The sequence below is a fragment of the Mastigoproctus giganteus genome, chromosome 2 (assembly GCF_048544385.1).
Source record: "Mastigoproctus giganteus isolate SK-2022 chromosome 2, ASM4854438v1, whole genome shotgun sequence".
Classification (NCBI taxonomy): Eukaryota; Metazoa; Arthropoda; class Arachnida; order Uropygi; family Thelyphonidae; genus Mastigoproctus; species Mastigoproctus giganteus.
In genome coordinates this window covers 255,231,161-255,253,545 of record NC_143576.1, presented here as the reverse complement: position 1 = coordinate 255,253,545, position 22,385 = coordinate 255,231,161, and the positions used below count along the sequence as shown (strand labels likewise).

The 22,385-nt window shown below is 35.9% G+C and overlaps 1 protein-coding gene across 1 annotated transcript in view; it reads right to left on the bottom strand.

Moving 5' to 3' along the window:
* Positions 1-22,385, bottom strand: part of LOC150090396 (Fanconi anemia group D2 protein-like) — a 204,939-nt gene that overhangs the window by 129,723 nt on the left and 52,831 nt on the right. Inside the window, exons 8-9 of the mRNA XM_090390299.1 lie at positions 22,148-22,229; positions 13,403-13,527 (exon numbers count right to left, since the gene is read on the bottom strand). Coding sequence (XP_090246425.1) covers positions 13,403-13,527; positions 22,148-22,229 — 207 coding nt within the window. The remainder of the gene's footprint in view (positions 1-13,402; positions 13,528-22,147; positions 22,230-22,385) is intronic.

Genomic DNA, 22,385 nt, shown 5'->3' with positions numbered 1-22,385 from the left:
TGCATAATAAATTTTTAATAAATAATAAACTTTTGTGTTATTTATTATAAAACATCATATACTTTTAGTAGAAAAATGAATATAAGTTGCTTTGTTTAGAGTATTTCATTTTAATTGTGGATAATTAGATTGCTGACTAGTTTTACCAAATACATCATTTTTGCTCACATAGAATTCATTTAATGTGTTTAGGTAATCTAATGCATACACACGTTTTTCTTTTTTAATTTAGGGTAATGCTGTTACCAAATACATCATTTTTGCTCACATAGAATTCATTTAATGTGTTTAGGTAATCTAATGCATACACACGTTTTTCTTTTTTAATTTAGGGTAATGCTGTTATTCATTCTTTTCAGGTTCTTCATCTTCCTCCATAAGTCGTTCATTGTTTGTAAATTACCTACAATGTCTTTTACGTCAGTGTTAATGCCTTCTGCCACCACATTAGCATCAACGGAAACATATTCATCATCGCTCAGTGAAAAATTTCCTAAAAGTTTTTTTTGGAAATTTTTTTTTTTTTTGGCTGATGCTGTATAAGCTTGCTTTCTTGCATCATATGCCTCTACTAATTCTAATGCTAATTACCTACAATCTCTTTTACTTCATTCTCCACACTCAGGGTAGTGGAGAATGAAAAAGACCCAGGGGTAATTGTGCAGTCAGATATGAAGTTTTCTGAGTAGTGCAGACTGGCTGCCAGAGTAGATCATGGGGTCTTGTCAATGATATACAGGAATTTTGCTAGCAGGGATAGGGAGGTGATTATCCCCTTGTATAAGGCAATGATCAAGCCACACCGTGAAAACTGCATACAAGTTTGGAAGCCTCATTTTAGTAAGAATGTAGAGTTGCTAGAATGAGTACAGAGAAGGGCAATAAGACTGCTGAAGGGAACAAAGGGGGTGCACTTATGAATAAAAGGCTTAATTGCAGCATCTGGAGACTAGGCACCTGCGAGGTGATCTGATTGAGGGGTATAAGGCCTTGATGGATTGAGTAGGCTCAATGCTGATGGGATTCTTCCGCTTGCTCAGATTACAAAACTGAGGGAGCATAGATTCAAACTGAGGAAAGATAGTTGTAGAATACATGTGCGGAAATTTGCCTTTAGCCAATGGGCAGTTGATTGCGGGAACAGACTTCCATCTGTTGTTGTGGAAGTTGAGAGCATAAATAAATTAAAGAAAGAAGTAGACAAACATTCGGAGAAAATGCATAGATGAAATGGGAAGTTTTTTTTTTTGGCTGATGCTGAATAAGCTTCTTTCTTGCATCATATGCCTCTACTAACACTAATTACCAACAATGTCTTTTACCTCAGTGTTAATGCCTTCTACTACCACATTAGAGTCTACAGAAACACATTCATCACCACTCAGTGAAGAATTTTCTAGTGTCTATAGTAAGGCACTAAGTACAGATGCTTCAGCTGCATCTGCAAAGTCACCACCAAACTGACTAACACTCAAATCAAATCCTGCTTTACGGAAGCAGTTTGTATGTTTAGTGGAAGCACACTAAACATGTTTTCCCCTCTAAGGCACATTGTTTTATTAATAACAACATGAAGAAGACTAATGCAGAAAAGACCCATTTCATCAGCATCCAATACATTTTCTTCTGAGTATGCTACAATTATCAACAACAGAGTTTTTTCCCACTCGGCAACAGTTTCCAAACTATGTCAACAGAACTACCAAACCAGAAACTTACTTAACTTTAGCAATATCTAAAGCTGTGTACCCAACTAAACCACTGAAATGTCTATTTTAGCATTAGCATTAGCATATGATGCAAGAAAGCAAGCTTATATAGCATCGGGAAAAAAAAAAAAAAAAAAACACCTTCCTGTTTCGCCCATCCATTCACTCCAAATGTTTGTCTAGTTCAGCCTTGAATTTATTTAAACTGTAAACTTCCACAATGTCCGATGGAAGTTTGTTCCAACAATCAACCAACCGCTGGTTAAAGGCAAATTTCCACACATCTATTCTACAACTGTCTTTCCTCGATTTCAATTTATATCCCCTCAGGTGTGGAATCTGAGCAAGGGGAAGAATTCCATCAGCATTGAGCTTGCTTAAACCATCCAAGACTCTATACACTTCAATCAGATCACCCCCTTACAGTTGCCTAGTCTCCAGACTCTGCAATTTGCAGAGCTTAAGTCATTCTTGGTAACAGCAACCCTTTGTTCCACTCATTAATCTCATTCCACTTCTTTGTACTTGTTCTAGCAACTCAACATCTTTCCTAAAATGAGGCCTCCAGACCTGTATGCAGTACTCAAGTTATGGCCTGATTGCCTTATACATGGGGATAATCACCTCCTTATCCCTACTAGAAAAATTCCTATATATCAATGACAAGAACCCATGAGCTTTTATATATTAGTTACATTAATCTTGCAGCCCGTTTGCACTGCTCAGAAAACTTCATATCTGATTGCACAATTACCCCCAGGTCTTTTTCATTCTCCACTACCCTAAGTATAGTACCACACAGTTGGTATGTTAATCTCGAGTTACTGCTACCCATATGCAATACTTTGCATTTGTCAATATTTAACTTCAGTTGCCACCTCTCAGCCCATCTGCTCAACTTTTCCAGATCCTGTTGCAATAGCATGCTGTTCTTACTGTCATTAACAACCCTATCAACATTTGTAATTGATAAATAGAGAAAAGGACAATGGGGCGAACACAGACCCCTGGGGGATAACACTAATAACATTAGTTCACGAAGAGCAGTGTCCACTGATTACCACTCTCTGTCTTCTCCCACTCAACCAACCCTTCATCCATAGCAGCAACTTGCCCTTAATGCCATACTGCTCCAACTTGTATCAAAAGCTTTCCTGAAATCCAAGTACAGTAAATCCCCGATATACGTAAGAGATATCAGGGATTTACTGCACTTCACTGTGCTGTACCTCAGAAGAATGTTCCAGGGCTTCTTACGTAAGTCGAGTTTAAAGTAACGCGGAATGACTAATAAAATATTGCTACTATATCCCTGATATGCCAAAATTACAAAAACAATATCCTCAGAAGAATGAAGAAAAGTAGTTATATATTTTTCAATTAATTAGTTATATATTTTTATATATTAGTAATATATATTTTTATAATTATATATAGAAAAGTTATATATTTTTAACTCAAATCAATCAATTATATATATATTTTTATAATTATATATAGAAAAGTTATATATTTTTAACTCAAATCAATCAATTAGTTCAATTAAAAACTTTATCTGGGGGACAGCAATGTAGTAGCTGGAGTGGCATATAAGAAAAGAAAACAGATGTTATTGTAGTATAAAAACTGATATGTATTTCATATCCTTGGTTATTACAGTTGATTTCATTGATGCTGATCTCTTCTAGTATTTTGCCTTTGTCCTTTATTATTGTTTTCACACTGACAAACCTAAATTCCGTGTGATACTTGTTATTGTTTGACCATTTTCATACATCCTTATTATTATAATTTTCTGATGCAAATTGATTGCATTCCTTTTCTTGGTAGATTTACTAGTACTGCTGTCACTTATTCTCTTAGTCGGCACCATGATAACGGTCAAATGAAATTTTCTGAGAAGAACTTCACAGGTTTAAGGCAGAAAGTGATTCTTGCACTGCTTCTATTTGAATGAGCCTGGAAAACAATATGCAGGGTATTTCAGAGACTGCTGGGAGTCAATGAGGTACAAGTAAACACATGGGTTGTGTTAGGGTAGCTAAGAATAGGAACAGAGGCATGTACACTTGCATATACACCAATGCTAGGAGTTTGGTAAATAAATTTGATGAATTTGAGGTATTGCTCAAAACATCAAAGGCAGATATTGTTGGGATATCAGAGACGTGGTGTCACACAGACATAAGGAATGCAGAACTGGAATTTGGGGAGTACAATGTGTACAGGAAGGATAGACAGGATAGGAAGGGAGGAGGAGTTATGCTATTAGTTAAGAAACACATAAAATCCAAGGAAGTGAAGCCAGTCGACATCGCTGGACAGTGCAGAGTCGAGTCAGTTTGGTGTGACATAAGCATTTAGAGATCAAAATTGAGAGTAGGAGTGTGTTATAGACCTAATGACTCTGATGAGTATAATAAGAAACTGTACAGGGAAATAGCGGGCCAGTAAATCAGAGAGTCTTATAATGGGGGATTTTAATTTTCCAGATATTGACTGGAATTTGTGGGTTGGTCACTCACACACCGGCAAGGCTTTTGTGGATTTATTGGATGATTGTTTTCTACATCAGCATGTTCGGGAGGCAACTAGAGGGAATGATACTCGATCTGATTATCAGTAGTGATTCTTCATGAATTAAGAATCTGTAGATAAAGGAACCACTAGGTGGCAGTGATCACAGTGTGCTGAAGTGGGATTTACTTAAAGAGGTAACTACCATCAGGGGTAAAGGGATGGGTTTTGCTTTTGTAAAGGCGACTACAATGGTCTGAGACAGTATTTAAATTCTATACGGTGGGACCAACTGATGATGTTACGAACAGCAAATTCAAAATGGGAAGCATTCAAAGAATTTATGTTGGAAGCTACTAGGCTTTACATACCAACTAAGAAATATTGTTCAAGGTTTAGGCCTAAATAGAAGTCAGATAAACTGATGAGACATATGGCAGAGAAGAAAAATGCATGGGATACATATAAATTAATGGGTGACATGGAAGCCTATGATAGATATAAACAGGTCTGTAACCAAGTCACAAAGAGATTATGCAGGCAAAGGCAGATTATGAGAAATCTTTGGCAAAGGATGCAAAGAAAAACAACAAAGAGTTCTTTACCTATGTAAACTCTAGAAGGAAAGGGATGAATCAGATTGGTCCACTGGATATTGATGGTTCAACTGTTCATGATCCTGCTCAGGTGGCTAACAAATTAAATGAGTAATTTGCAACTACATTCACACATGAGGAGTTATTCAGGGAGGGGAATGCCAGAGGTGAGTTAAACTCTGGCAGTGAGCTAGATGATTTTGTAATAACTGAGAGGAAAGTGAAGGAGAAATTGTTGAAGATAAACATAAAAAAGGTACCCGGGGTGGATGGATCTATCCAGTTATATTAAAGGAGGCAGCAAAGGAAGTAAGCAGATCCTTTTACTGTCCAATTTCAAACTCACAGAACCAACTTTTCTTCTTCCTCATTTATTCTTTCAACTTCCATTTCCAGGAACAACCTTCCTTCATAAATATTTCCTGAAAATTACAATCTACAGAATTTCAAGTCTAATGTCAACAAGTATCTTCTTTCACCTTCTCAACTTTCAACCATGCACAGTGCTAAGAACTATAAGTTCTAATACCTTGTTTGTTTGGGTTTTCATTAAAAAAAAAAAATATATATATATATATATATATACAGCCACTCCCCGGCTTACGTAATATTCGACTTATGGAAATTTGAATATCATTTGTGATAATACGTTTTTGCTGGCTGGCCGGTGCATACTTAAAAAAATCATGGAAAAGAATTTTGCATCCCGTAGGAATAAATGGAGGTATCGTGAAATTATCTAATGTGAACCTAATAATACATTGTTTTTTGGTAATTCGTTACAAGACCTAGGAAATTGAAATTTTCGCTATATAACAAAGCTATTGATCTCTCTAAAGGGTAATTTTTATAACAGAAATGGCACTACATTTTCATTGTTATACTATGTCCTGTTATAAGAATCAATTTTGAACGCCTTTGTGATATTTTTCTAAAACACATTTCTGGAGGTCACTACCATAGAACAATAAAAACAATTTGCACTTTACGGTTTATTGGGCTTTTCTGCTAGCGCAATCTATTATAGACATGTAGTAAACTCAATCTTATTGCATTTGTGATAATACTGGTAACTGGAATTCTGTGAGTTTTTACGTTATGGTATTATGGTGAAATGACTTCCCCTTCACTGAAATCTTCAATCATACAAAAAACATAAATAAATTTTCAGAATCTTCTCTTCATTCCTATTTGCTTATTACAACTGTGAAGGGAAAGGGACCAACAGAAAGTGCAAGTGCTGGCAGTGCTAGGAAACAAAACAAAATTGATTTAGAAATAAAGATGATTAATTAAGAAGTATGAAGCAGGACAAAGTTTGTCATCTATTGCACGGAATTAAGTCTCGCTGCTTCAACAGTGAATATTATTTTAAGGGACAGTGCACATATAAAAGAACATGTTAAAGATCAAGGCATTTAAGATCAACAGTGATCACAAAGCAGCATTCAGGTGCTATATAGAAGGTGGAAAAGTTATTATTAATGTGGATGGAAAATCAGATTCAGAGGCAAGTGCCCCTGAGTCCAACAGCCATCCAAGAAAAAGCAAGAAGTATTTATGAAGCTATTAAGGATAAGTACGGTGAACCCCAAGCCAAGCAAGCAATGGGTGACTTAATAGGTTCAAGCATGGCACAGGGTTCCAAAACATTAAAGCATGCGATGAAGTTGCCAGTGCCGATTTTACAGCTGCAGAGAAATTATGTGATGTATTGGAAAAAACTCCTTCTAAAACTCCACAGTCCTCAACTTCTGCAGTGGCTTGCTTATCAGCTGGACAATTAATTCTGGCAATGATGCTTTTTTTTTTTTTTTTTTTTTTAGGAGCATTAGCAACTAAGTCCATATTGCTCCGGGAATATGCAGTGGTCATTTCCTGACCTTTCCACATCCTCCGTATTTGGTGGTGATGGACTCAAACCCCGGTCTAATCAAGAAGCGTGTGCTACGCACTGCTGCTCCTTCCCACCTGGCTACGGAGCTGCCTGCAATGATGCTTGAAAAGTAAAACTTGCTGACGTTATGCCCGTCTCCTCTCTCTTTTTGTAATTTTATAATTTTGAAATTTTTGTAATTGTGTACACTTTTGTAATTTTTCCTGCGCATGAGATAAAAAAATTTAACAAATAATTCTATTTAAATGTTCGTCAAACATTTCTTTTTTTCTTCAATCAAATTCAATCGAATTTGCAAGTGTTGCATAAGCATTTAGGGAAATCCCGACTTACGTAGAACTCCATGGAACGCAACCCTTACGTAAGTCCAGGAGTGGCTGTATATATATATATATATATACCAATATATATATATACACCAATGAGCCAAAACATTATGACCAGTGAGTCATTATACAAATTCAAAGAAACTGCAAGTGAACTATGGCGCGTGCACAGATCGAGGCACGGTAAAAAACACACCAGATGGAGCTCCGTTAATCAGTGTTATTCTTGTTCTTCAGATGGGAAAGGCAGCGGACTTACGTGCTGGGTCAGAGCATATCCAAGACGGCACGGCCGGTGGGATGCTCACAGTAGCCGTGGTTAGTACCTACCAAAAGTGGTCCAAGGAGGGGAACCCCACGAACCACCGGCAAAGAGTTGGATGGCCACAGCTCATTGATGTTCGAGGTGAGCAAAGGCTCTCCTGGATGGTACGTGGCAACAGAAGGACGACTGTGGCGCAACTCACCAGTTAGTTTGGATTTTATTGGCACATTAGCAACTAAGGCTATAATGTGCCCCAACTCGCCGGTAATTGGAATGCAGGTGATTGGAGTAATGTGTCACAACATCGAATGAAAATGGGGCTGCGTAACCACGGTTCACCAGGGACAGCGCCTACAATGGACACACGAGCATCGAAACTGGACCCTGAGTGATCGGAAAAAGGTTGTCTGGTCCGATGAATCACATTTTCTGTTGCACCATGTGGATGGCTGGGTAAGTGTGCATCGTTTACCTCGGGAAGTTGATGGCACCTGGATGCACCTTGGGATGAAAACAAGCCGGTGGCAGCGGTGTCATGCTTTGGGCAATGGTCTGCTGGGATACCCTGGGTTCAGTCATCCATGTGCTGGGCACTCTGATGTCTACTAGCTACCTAAACATCATTGCTGACCAGGTACACTCTTTCGTGGCAACGGTCTTCCCCTCTGGCGGGTGCCGTCTTTCAGCAGGATAATGCGCCATGCCACACTCCCCAGATTGTTCAAGACTGGTTCGCAGAACATGAGGAAGGCTTCCAGGTATTGCCCTGCACTCCAAATTCCCCAGACATCAATCCCATCGAGCATCTGTGGTTTGTGTTGAAACAGCAACTCCAATCTGTGGCGTCTCAACCATGGACCTTACAGGAGTTAAAGGATCTGCTGGTTACATGTTGGTAACCAGCAGATTATATATATGTGAGCTGTTTATATATATGTGAGCTGCAGAGCTTGGCAACCAGACACCTCACATGTGACCTGATTGCATTTATAAGGCTCTGTGATTAGTTAGTAAAATGAATGAAGGCAGAACTTGAACCATTATAGAATATTCCAGAACTCGGGGGGGCATAAATTCAAATTATAGGGGAAGTTGTTGTTGTTGTTGTTATTTTGGTTTTTAGGAGCATTAGCAACTAAGGCCATATTGCTCCGGGAATATGCGGTGGTCATTTCCTGACCTTTCCGCATCCTCCGTATTTGGTGGTGATGGGCTCGAACCCCGGTCTAATCAAGAAGCGTGTGTTATGCACTGCTGCTGCTCCTTCCCACCTGGCTATGGAGGCGCCTTATAGGGGAAGAGATTTAGACTAGATTGTAGGAAGTTTTCTTTTGGCCAGCAAGTCATTGATTGATTGAACAGGTTGCCCTCACAGGTAATTAAGGGTGACAGCTTGAATAAATTCAAAGGTTAACTAGATAGTTACCTATATGGAGAGGAAACAAATAATTTGCATTTTCATAACTACACTTTTTTTTTTTTTTCTCCCAGCCAGTGCAGCAAATGCCTATGGCTTCCTTGCACTATATGACTATTACCATTAACAACATATTCTGTAATCTACTTTGTAAGTAATCCATGGCTATCAGAAGTCTAATTAGTGTCACTGTTACTGTAATGACCTTAATGTTCACTTGGCTTCGTGGCTAAAAAAGACGAAAATGCACATTTATGTGTTACCAGCAATGAAAGTGTTCATTCAAAATGTTACCCTTAAAAAAACTAAATGTCTGCTGCAGGAAGGTTTAAAAAACAAAAAAAAGGACAGCTATCAAAATGTACATGTCCATACTAGAGAGTGTCCGCTTTGGAGAGGTCATGTAACATGTAATTTCAAATACTTATGACTGGGACCCAGGCCTTAGTGTCCATAACAAAGGGTGTCTGCTTTAGAGAGGTGTTCATTTAAGGTTTCACTGTATTATAGCACTATACAACTTCTGCCTAAATATTAAATAAGAAATACCTGAAGAAAATAACTATCTAATCAAGCCTCATAAAAAAGTATTTAACCACCCATCAGAAGCTCAACATTTTCAGCCAATCTCTAATGCATCAAGACTGAAAGTTTTTGAAAAAAAATTTTATTCCCAATCCTGACAAATCACTTGTTACCAGCTAAGCCATCATGAATTCATTATGCAGTTCAAAACCATTTCATAACTGCTAACTTGCTGCTCATCACAACAAGCAGTATCCTGATTGTCTTTGAGCATCAAAGAGGGTAACAGTTGCCTATTTATATATACAGGCATACCTCAGTTAACGTTACCTCTGATAACGAAGCTTCGATATAACGAAGTCCGCAATTTCAAGCCCCATTTAACAAAAAAAAAATATATATATTCCAGTTTAATCACCTGAAATCTAAACAAACTGAAGAAATTACGGAAACCTTTGGGGCTTCTCGTGGTTGGTTCGAGAAATTTAAAAAAACGGGCCAGGATTCATAGTGTAAAATTAACAGAAGCTGCAAATAAGTTTCCAGAAAAACTAAAGGAAATAATTGAACGTGAAAATTTTCCACCAAATTTGGTGTTCAGTGTTGACGAAAGCGGTTTGTTCTGGAAACGGCTACCAACAAAAAGCTTCATTTCTATTGAAGAAAAATCAGCTGCTGGGTTCAAAGCAGCCAAAGACCGTTTAACGTTACTCTTTGGATCAAATGCCTCTGGCGATTATAAATTAAAATTGTTATTAGTTTACCATTCAGAAAATCCGAGGGCGTTAAAAGGTAACATAAAAATGAATTTACCTGTAATATGGAAAGCAAATAGAAAAGCTTGGGTTACCAAGAGTTATTTACTGATTGGTTTGTTAACCACTTTTGTCCTGAAGTAAAACGGCATTGTCAAAAAAACAACTTGGAAGAAAAAGCTCTTTTGTTGTTAGACAATGCTCCGGGACATCCTACTGATCTTAACACGTTGGACACATGCATTCCTGTCAAAGTTGTGTTTCTTCCAGCAAACACAACTTCCCTGATTCAACCATTGGATCAGGGAATAATAGCATCATTTAAAGCTTATTATCTGCGTTGAACATTAAGCAATTTAACTGAACTAGAGGATAAAGAGGAAATGACAGTTAAAACTTTTTGGAAAAACTACACCATTAAAAAGGCAATTGAAAACATTGATAGTTCTTGGAAAGAAGTCACTAAGAAATGCTTAAATGGAGTTTGGCGCAAAATATGGCCAGAAGTTGTACTAGAAGAAGAAAATAGCATCCAAGAAATTAGAAATGAAGTTATCCAGATGGCTCAATCAATAGGTTTCGAAAATGTCGATGAAGAGGATGTTAGAAATTTATTGAATGCAGAAGATGATGGTTTTTCAGTGGAAGATTTAGAAAACCTTGTTAGCAACGAAGACAAAGATAATGAAGACAAAGTTAAAGAAGTTCCTGCCGAAAAAGTGTTAACCAAAGATTTAAAAATGTGCTTAAATGACATTGAAAATGTTTTAAATTTTTTATAGTGAAAATGATCCTGATTTAGGAAGAAGTTTTATTGTTAAGCGATCAGTGTTAAATGCAATAACTCCGTATAGGCAATTGTTAAATGAAAGAGAAAAAAAGCATAAGCAATCAACTTTAGACTCATATTTTAAAATGTGATTTCACTTTGTATGTAAGTTGACTGTTTATTTAATAAAACTTTTCTTTGTTCGAAAAAAAAGCTTTTCATTTTCTTTACGTAGGAACGTATCCCTATTCCGGCCATAGTATTTTTACCTCTGAAAACGAAGTTTCGCTTAACGAAGTAATTTCGTGGAACGCATCCTATTTGTTATTCGAGGTATGCCTGTATATTGAGGCAGCATTTGATGCTGTCCAAGTGCCACTACCCTAATTTCTTCTCCAGTCTCAATGTCATGTTTTTGGAAATTGCTTGAAATTTCTCTCTTTTGCAACTAAGTCCAGCTAAATGTGAATGGGAAGATCTTCATTAGCACCATTATTGTTGGATATCCCTCAGGAGCACCTTTTATAGATTACTGTTCACTGATACTTATGACTGGGATCCAGATCACTGCACCACTGATTTTAAACAGTCAGGTATCTCCTCAATTGCCAACACATATTCTTCTCTAATCATAATTGCAATAAAAGGCACTGTCACAAAAACCGGTTTTATCTTAAACAATTTTATCTTTGTGTTAACTCTGTGAAATGGAAGGTTACGATCATCTCTGTCCCAGATTTTTTTCATCATGGAACACTCCAATCAGAAACAACTGTTGTCTATGATACAATTCTAAATGTCTCAACCCATACAGTTCTTGGAGCCATAATTCAAATCAAAACTGATTTCATCAGCATCTTATTAACCTCACCTCCTTTGCAAAGTTTCACTGGATCAACTAGAAGCACCCTACATACATTTAAAGGACATAATTAGGAAATGTATCAGACCATCATCTACCACCTCTTCTTTGTGAATCAGAAACCAAGGCATGGCAGCCCCCACTACCATTAGGCCTGTGTTTGCCCATTTCTCTGGACAACAGAAATGACAACCTTGGCTTCAGCCCTAAGAATTCAATATCTCCTGCCACTCACTGACTAAATTAAGCACAATTACTGTGAAGGTCATCGATGGTTTAATAAACACCACTGCCATGGAACATTTATTGCTGGCAAGCCCCCTGCATCTGGCTTCAAAATACTCCAATATTAAAATATTATACTATACTAAGCTAACAGATTCCTAATACAGTGCAACATACTACGCTATCTAGTTTTACGTTATACCTTATGCTATCAAGTTCAAGATATATGTTATGCTATTCTGTATCGATCTAATATGTTACAATGGCAGCAAGTTTCAAATGGTGCAAGTTTTATCAATAATAAGTAATAAATAATAAGTAATCTCTATCTAAATTCAAAATAAACTAAGTATCATAACTAGGAATATAAAGCTACTTCTTCTATAAAATAAATTAATATGCCAATTAAGTCAATAAAACAGCAAAAATTTAAGAAAAACTTCTCTATTAGCTCAGATGGACAGTGCAATGTTGAGTCAGTTTGGTGTGACATAAGCACTGGGAAAGCAAAAATGAGGGTAGGAGTTTTTTATAGGCCTAATGACTCTGATGAGTACAATGAACAATTATACAGAGAAATAGATTATGTTACTCTGACCTCTGGTTGCTCAGAACCTATAATTATGTGCACTAGCTGACTCACTCTGTATTATCTCATCATATCAGCTCTAACTTTAACTCAACTAGACAGAAGAACTGTAACTTGTGTGTAGGTCATCAGGCCAATTGTTCCACTAATAAGGAGTGATGACCATTACTCCTGGACTCTGAAAGTATGAGGGCTTATTCAGTGATGATTTATACTACACATTAATTTTTTTGTCTTGGAAAACAATCTAAAAGACAAACTATACTGCAATAATTAAAGACAAACACCAGCCAAGGAATTAAAAATTTTTACTATAAAAATAAAATATACAGAAATAAAATATAATGAAATACTGTGATACGCTATCGGAAGACTAAAATATTACAATAAATTACGATAAAAAAAACTACAATAAAAAGTTAAAAATATAGTTAAAAATACCGAAGCAATAAAATTATCTAAAATAAACTGGATTAAAAGCGATAAAACCTGAAGCTTTCGGAGACTGCTGTCTCCTTCTTCAACAGTAAAATATAACTATTTTAATTAAAAAGCTTGCCACTAAACCTTCCACACCTGGAAGGTTTAGTGGCAAGTTAAAAGACAAACTGCAATGTAAGTCCATTTTGTAACCAAACTTCTATACTAAATCATGCTATAACCAGATACTTTGTTTACCCTAAAAATTTTGTTTTTGGAATCAGTTAATGCACTGAAAGTTCCTTTGATCAGCTGTTTTAATCTTTAACAAATCTAGTTAATATCACACACACACAGATATGTCACATTATCATATAATGTTTGAATTATTTATGGTAATAAGTAATTCAACCAATAACTTATATCAGAAATTTGTTTCATTTCATTATAAGTAATATCCCTGAAGGTGAAACTATTTATAACAAAATGAAATTAAGTGAAGTTTAATAGTTTTAAAAAATGCCACATACCTAAGATTGAGTGCCACTTCAGGATGGTCAGCATCATCAAGTATATCAGGCAAACAGCATATGATATCATGTTGAACGTCTGGAGGAGTAATTGTTAATAGCTCTAGCATCTTATCAGACAATTGCTAAATAAAATTCCAGAAAAAAAAATCATGAAAATCTTCAAATGAATTAAAATAAAAATTATCTACATGAAGAGAGCGAGTATGACCAGAGTGCAGATTTTGAAATTTCATGGAATAATTTTGTAATAAAAATAAAATGTGTGTGTGTGTATTGGGCACATTCTATTTCATTAAAAGAACTTAATGCTTTTAAGTAAACTTGATGACATTGTGAAATTACTACTAAGTAGATTGAATAAAGACATTTAACCATATTAAGTATTTAGTTAGTTTACTGGAAAGAGAGAACAATTATTACAACAGACCCAAACAGTCCCAACATCCAAATTAAGTGGCTGTGATCCTGATGGATTTCTGTATTTAAATCCTTCTTCAAGCCTGGATTTTTAGTTTAAGATAAGTTTATAACTCTACCAGGGAAGACCGAACTGTGCTGCAGGAGATACCAAGCTATGCAACTGGGCTCAAAGATACCAAGCTATGCATCTGGGCTCAAAGACAGAGTTCAACACAGAAATCCAAAATGTAGCCAATTTATTTGGTTATTTTGCTTGTTTGGGTCTACTGCAATAATTGCCCTCTAGTTCCAATAAACTAATTAAATACTTTGGACGGTAAAGTGTCTTTACCAAACCTACTTAACCTGTGCTTTTGTTTCTAAAAAGTCTTCTTCAAATATAATATTTTGAATCATTCAGTAAATAATAAATAATTCAAAAAATAACTAAAATCAATGAACAATTGTTTCCATTCATTGAAACAAGCAAAATTCTTTAAATATTACAGAATGGTTTCTACTAATGATTGTGTTTGGTAGTTTTGCCTTGTTTATATTTTTGATTTATCTATACATTTCAACTGACATGACCACACATGGGTAGCCGGTGTAAGTACAGAGTTATCTGTGCAGTGTGTTCAAATCTATGTGATACCACAAAATACAGTAATGTTCTCGTATTATCTGCGAACTACAATTTTCTGCAGGCCACACATAAAATAAAACAATCTTTTAAAAATAAAAAATCAAATTCCATAAAAATTTATTTTATTCATTCATTTTTATTATATATCTACATCAATGAGTTATTCGCTTTTCTTTTCGATCACTCAATTTTTTAAAATCTACTTCAATATTGGTAGTTGCACATCTTAATTGATTTTCCAGATTTTCATCTGTTATTGAAGCTTGAGATTTACTTTTAATAAATTTAATTTTTGAAAAGAAAGTTTCACAAATGTATGTGGATCTGAAGGCGCTCACAATTTTTTGAGTAAAATATCTTAATTTGGGATACTTTTCCGCTGTCACATATGTGTTAAAGTTGATGTTGTGGCATGAATGTGTTTTATATTGTTGCACTGTAAAACTTTCATCTGCAGTTTTAATTCGTTGTTGCACTGTAAAACTTTCATCTGCAGTTTCCAGGACAGTGGAAATGTCAACATGAAATGGAGAACAAAATATCTCAAACACTTTATCATATTTTGTGAGTTCTGAGAAACAATGATCAAATGCTGCTGAAAGTTTTTTTATTTCACTGGCGTACTTCGAGAAGTTCCCATGATGGCTGTTTTTGAAGTTGTTTAACAATGAAAAATGTTGAGCATTGTTACTTCTAAGCTGGTACTCAAACAACAATAATTTCATTTGGAATGCTTTGATGTGATTACAAGCATCAGTAATTAAATTATCTTGCTCTGCAACTCCTCATTTAGTGGGTTAATTTTTTCAGTTATATCTACCAAAAAACATAGGTCCGACAACCACTCTTCATCATTTAATTCAGAAACTGGTACTTTCTCCTCGTTCATAAAAATTTCGATTTCTTCACAAAACAAACAATTGTTTTAAACATTTGCCGCAACTCAGCTATCTTACATTGGTAAAATACACAATGTCACCGTGTTCAGAACATAATTCGTTCAGAAATTCCTTGAAATTTCTGAACGAATTATGTTCTTGAAATGTGATCAAACGTAATTTACTGTCACATCCATGATATAGTTCATAGACAACACTTGAGAGCATGAATTTTGCTTATGTATCAGTGTATGACAAATACATCACTGGTTTTAATGGTTCCTGCCTCTAACTCATTCATAAACAACTTTACAGCTCCTTTATTTTTACTAGCTGGTGTTCCATCTGTTTTTAATCAGGACAGCACCTCTAAACACCTCTATTGTCAGAAACACTTTTTTTTTTTTGTGGCTTGGAAAACATCTTCACCTTCAGTGGTGTTTTTCAAGCTTAAAAGGTTTATCGTATCTTCTGTCACTTGGAAAGAATCGTTAATCTGTGAATAAATATTGCAAGTTGAGATGTGTCTGAAATATCCGTACTTTCATACGGATATTTCAGACAGATATTTGAATTCTTGAATCCGATCTCGCAAAGTCACCACTATTTCAGCTAAAATATCATTAATGAGATGGCATATTATTTGACATGACAGACTTATGCTTGAAAATATTTTACTTTTATCAGGAAAAACATCTTTTATAACGGCTTGCAAACACTCTTTTGGAATTCCCCATCCAAAAATGGCTTCGTTTTCTTCATTTTCGCCAAGGTCGAAAAAGCAGTTTTGTATGATACTATAGGCCGAATTGGGTGTCCAGGTTTGTGTAGTTTTACTTGTCCAAAGAGAATAGGCCTTGGCGACACATTTATAATGGATTATAAAACCTTTTCGGCAGGTATTAAAATACAGTATAAAGAATTATGATACCTTATATACTAATTTGAAAGACCATAAAATTGGGGGAGAAGTTAAATTATTTTCCTCTTGATGTAATTTCATTATACACTAATGTTAATGTAGCATATGCACTGGTTGTAATCTAGGATTTATTAAACAATAACACTATTAGCATTAACAGTACGAAGTTGTCTAAAAAAAGAGATATTTGAGCTTATTAAGTTATTGGTTGAGGCTAATTATATTTTATTTGAAAGTAAGCTTTATATACAGATTTTCGGTTTGCCCATGGGTTTAAACTTGGGCAGCCTAATATTAGTGTTATATTCAGATAGATTAGAAAATATACATTTAACACAGTTTTTAGCAAAAATCACATTTTATGGAAGATACCTCAACAACATTCTCATTATAATGGATTGTGACACTACAAACGAAGTTTTGCAAACTTTTAATAATATTCAACATTAGCCTAAATTTACACTCAAGAAAGAACAAAAAGAAACTAAGTCCGTAACTTTTTTAAACTTCACGCTTAAAAGGGAGGGCGAAAATATTAAATTCAGTATCTATCGTAAGCCCATGAATACAGGGATGTTCCTACATTATAGCAATTATCACCCATACTCATATAAAAGGTCAATCATGTTAAACCAGTTCTTAAATGTGTTCAAATATTCTACCACATAACTTGTCCTAGAGATAGAATTAGAAGAACTGATGAATAGGTTTCTAAACAGAGGATACCCTATTATCTCTATCAATAGTATTAAATTAGAAGCGAAAGACAAAATCAACAACATAATGACAGGATTAATAAAAAATATTTCATTACAATACCGTATGTTGAACACTGGTATAGACAAATTAACAACCTTTTTAGAGGTACAGAAATGAAAATAGTAGCAAAACCGTTCCATAAATTATATGCAACACTAAAAAATCACTCGGTACTATCATCCTCTGAACAATCACATGACCTCGTCTACCACATTTCATGTAAGGATTGTGATTCCACTTACATTGGATCTACCAATGTAAGTAGACTGTTGATAATCCTGCTCAGATAGCAAACAAACTGAATGAGTATTTTGCATTGACATTCACACGAGGAGTTATTAAGGTTTGAAAATGGCAGAAGGTTATCAAATTGTAGCAGGGTGCTTAATGATTTTGTAATAACTGAGAGAAAAGTGGAGGAGAAATTGTTTAAGTTAAACATAAGAAAGGCACCTGGAGTGGATGGGATCTATCCAGTTATATTAAAGGAGGCAGCAAAGCAACTAAGCAAACCCTTAGCCATAATTATGAGAGCATCCTTGGACCCAGGGGAGGTCCCCACGGACTGGAGATGTGCAAATGTATCCCCAATTCACAAAGGGGGATCAAAGGGTGACACGAGTTATTACAGACCAGTTAGTTTAACTTCCGTTACGGGTAAAATAATGGAGTCACTGGTTAAAGATGCGTTGCAGGATCATCTAGACAAGACTGCAGCAATAATTCAGACACAGCATGGGTTTGTTAAGGGAAAGTCTTGTCTGACAAATTTGATAGGATATTATGATGTGGTTACAAAGGAACTGGATGCAAAAAATAATTTTGATATCATATATTTGGATTTCAGGAAAGCTTTTGCGCATGGAAGACTATTGTACAAATTGGAGCAGAATGGTATTAAGGGTAAGTTGCTACAATGGATAAAAGGATGGTTGAGTGGGAGAAGACAGAGGGTGGTAATCAATGGGTGCTGCTCTTCGTGGACTAATGTTATTAGTGGAGTCCCACAGGGTTCGGTGTTGGGTCCACTGTTGTTTTGTATATTTATCAATGATATTGATAAAGGTATATCAGGCTTAGTGTCGAAGTTTGCAGATGATGATGATACAAAGGTTGGCAGTTGTTAATGTCAGTAATGGCAGTGTGCTACTGCAACAGGATCTGGAAAATTTGGGCAGATGGGCTAAGAAGTGGCAAATGAAGTTTAACCTTGACAAATGCAAAGTACTGCATATGGGTAGAAGTAACCCCAGAGAAACGTACCAACTGTGTGGTACTACACTTAAGGTGGCAGAAAATGAAAAAGACCTGGGAGTAATTGTGCAGTCAGATATGAAGTTTTCTGAGCAATGCAAACAGGCTGCCAGGGCAGGTCATGGGGTTTTGTCAATGATATATAGGAATTTTGCTAGCAGGGAAAAGGAGGTGATTGCCCCTCTGTATAAGGCAATGGTCAGGCCACGCCTTGGGTACTGCGTACAGGTCTGGAGGCCTCACTTTAGGAAGGATGTAGATTTGCTTGAGCATGTACAGAGAAGGGCAACAAGATTGGTGAGGGGAATGAAGGGATCCTCTTACCAAGAGAGGCTTAAGTTATGCAAATTGCAGTGGCTGGAGACTAGGCACCTGCACAGTGATCTGATTGAGGTGTATAAGGCCTTGAATGGGTTGAGCAAACTAAATTCTGATGGGATCCTTCCATTTGTTCAGATTACGAACCTAAGGGGGTATAAATTCAAATTAAGAAAAGACAGGTGTAGAATAGATGTGCGGAAATTTGCCTTTAGCCAATGGGTGGTTAATTGCTGGAACAAACTTCCATATGTCGTTGTGGAAGTTGATAGGTTAAATAAATTTAAGGAGCAACTGGACAGGCATTTGGAGGGAATGGTGTGATTTTTTTTTTTTTTTTTTTGGCTGATGCTGTATAAGCTCATACACTTGCTTTCTTGCATCACATGCCACTACTACTACTGCCGACCGGGCTAGCCAGGTAGGTAAAGTGCATGACTGGCAAATGAAAGGTCGCGGGTTCGATTCCCGCCTCGGGCTTGGATCACAGTAAAATGCAAAAACTTTGGGAGGTGGATTATGGCCATAGAAGCTGATGCGCCAACAACTAACAAGGAAAAAAAAAAAAAAAACCACTACTACTACTACTACCACCAGATGTATTTTAAACTCGAGGGTTAAGCAACATGAAGCATCAGTCCATGCATCACGTGTGAATGCTTCAGAACTAGCATTCCATGTGATAAATGAAAACCACACATTCCTGTTTAATGAAGCCAAAATTTTAAATATTCAAAGTAATTATACTAAGTTATTGATTGCCGAAACTTTAGAAATGAAATTACAAAGAAACTCAATTAACATTTGTCATCCATTTCTTATTTCTAATTCATGATCATTCAAACGCATGCGTACCAAAGACTAATCTCCTATTTATAAGATTCCAAACACACACAAATTTTTTTAGTTTCATTCCTACCCTGTGAACATGACACTTGTCAAAAAGTTTTGGTCCACTTAAGGGAGGAAATTTTAGTGAATTTTAATTCATTGTTTTTATAGTATTTTAATAGTATTTCACTCATATTTTACATTTGCATTCACTAAATATTGCATGGGGATTTGATATTTGTGGGGTTGAGTTCACCTCTGCGATCCTGGGGTGTTAGACTACCTGTCAGTTGATAGTGAGGAACACATTATGAGTTTTAAATTATTTTAACGTATCATTTTATAATTTATTTGCATAAGGAGAGTTGGTTAAGAAGAAATCCTACTGACTGAATAAAAGGTAACTCCTTGTTTATTCCTCAAACTACTTCCTTATTTAAACTTTTTCCATTAGAAATACTTTTCTAAAAAACATTTTATTCCTTTCAAGACATCCAGTCTTCTCTCCACTTGTAACTATTGAGTAGCTCACTCAACTGGTGTGAGAAGATACGAATACTGTTTGGTCCCAAACAGTATTCGTATCTTTCGGGACCGAGTTCTCCCTCCATAGCATTTCTGTGACGCAACGTGGTTCAAAGGGAAAGAGTGGTGGGGATATCATTCAGCTGTTCTAGTATTATGATTTCTCGTAATTTATCGTGCCTAGTGAATGATTTCCCACTGGTGTAATCAGTGGTATAAAAATCATCTGGTGGGCCACAAAAAAGAATGTGACAGGCCACATGGGGCCTGCAAGTTGGCCAGGCCCGTTCTAGATGATGAAAAACTTGCCTTTAGTCAAAGGTAAATTTACCTGTAGAGCTGATAAGCTTATGTGGATTGAAAGCAATACTGAATAAATATTTGAATAAAACAGATAAATTATAAAACTAGAGGGGTGTTTTTTTTTTTTTTTTTACAGAATGCTACATAAGCTTTGCTTCCTTGCATCATTCTGGCAGGGATAGATAATTTATAGTCTGATGCAGCATATTTCCACTTTAACACTGCAGTGAAGTCTTGGAACTGCAGAATGTGAACCATAGTTACACCATCCAGTCAAAGCATTATGACCATTCCCGTGTTTTGCCAATCAGTTGTTGCTCTCTGCCTGGTGGTGCAATTGTTGAAGTGAAAAACCAATAAATGTGATACCACAGGTTCATGATTGAACAAACAAAAAAAAAAAAAGTTTATTTAGAAAGCTTTCATTAGTTTATGATGCAAAGTTAGGCAAGCAGAGTTTAATTTATTAACTCTGCTTTTAAAATGTACCTGTCAGTTCTTATGCCAACTAAACTCAAATATAAAAGCAATTATATGCTACTGCATAATTATGTGATCAAAAAATTCAAACATGATAAAATTACTTTTGCATTCTTTTTATCTATACAGTCAGTCCTTGTATAACACGTGTTTACACTACACGAATTCGATCATACACGATTTATAAATAGGGGAACGATATCTTATATAACACGAACTGAATTCGCTTATGCATGATTCGCCTTTGTGTTTACAAGAAATGGCAGTCGAACGCAGAATCACCCCAACCGAACGCAACACGATAGGAATGAAGAGAAGATTCTGAAAATGTATTTATGTTTTTTATATCAGTGAAGGGGAAACACATTTCACCATAATAATGTAAAAACCAACACAATTCCAGCTATCGGCATAATCGCAAATGCAATTAGATCGAGTTTACTACCAGTTTATAACAGATTCCACTAGCAGAAACGCTACTGGAAATTATTTTTATTGTTTTATGGTAGTAACCCCTAGAAATGTGCTTTAGTAAAATGTGAGGTGTTAATAGTGTATCTCTGCCTTTACGGTGTTGTTTATTCAGTTGCTACACGCGCACAGCTTTGTTTATGTGTATCAAGCGTGCCTCCTCATTTTGTAATTGTGCTTTATTCCCTAAAAATGAGTAAAATACTTAAAAGGTGTGAAAAGGAAGCGTCCTGGTGAAGACACCGCAGATTCGGAGAGAAAAAGAAAAGTAATATCGATAAACAGAGGCGGACTGGGTCAAAAATTCTTACCCGGGAAAATTTATAGTGACCTCAGACGTAAATTTATGGCCAAAATCATACCGGCTTCTGCCCCACTGGGGTTTCCCCGGTAAGGCTTATGGCCAGTCCGCCTCTGTCGATAGAGAAAAAATATGAAATTGTGAAACACTTTGAGCGAAATGGAAGACCATGTGATATTGCACGTGCTACAGGCCTAAATGAGGCAACATCGAGAATTACAAAGAATGCAGAGAAAATAAAAACAACTTTCATAGCAGGAACAACTCAAAGTGTAATTAAAATCCATTAGATTAAGACACAAAGAATTGGAAGAGATGGAACGGCTCTCATCTGTTTCGATAGAAAATCAAACAAAAAACAAGTTTGCTTACGATAGAAGCAAAAGCATCAGCAATATTTTATTACGTAATAGTCGTAATAAAATACTTGCGTATTTTATTACGATTATTTATTGTGTTTGGTAATGATTTGGTTACAAATGTGTGTTCAATCTTGGGTGGTCGCACCTAACCCTATTTTTCCCATAGGGCCTGTCGTTTATATTGCACGATTTTGCATTGCACGACAACTATTGTGCTATACGAGGACTGACTGTACTTATAAAATATTCATTTTCTTCAAATGCACTCTGAAAATATTTAATAATGATCTTACCTTACCATTAACCAAGTGGTCTAGCCAACGAAACTGAGAAAGAATAAGACGAGGCATATTCACATTCTGTTGGTCAAATATCCTAATAAAAATCATTACAAAAATAAAGTGTCAATTTTATTAGCAAAAGGTTTCTTAAATACTAATGCCATGAATTTTTTAAAGACTTTGCTACTCTATTTCTCCATATAAAAAGTGGTCCCACTTGAATATACACAATGAATAAATTTATTCAAAA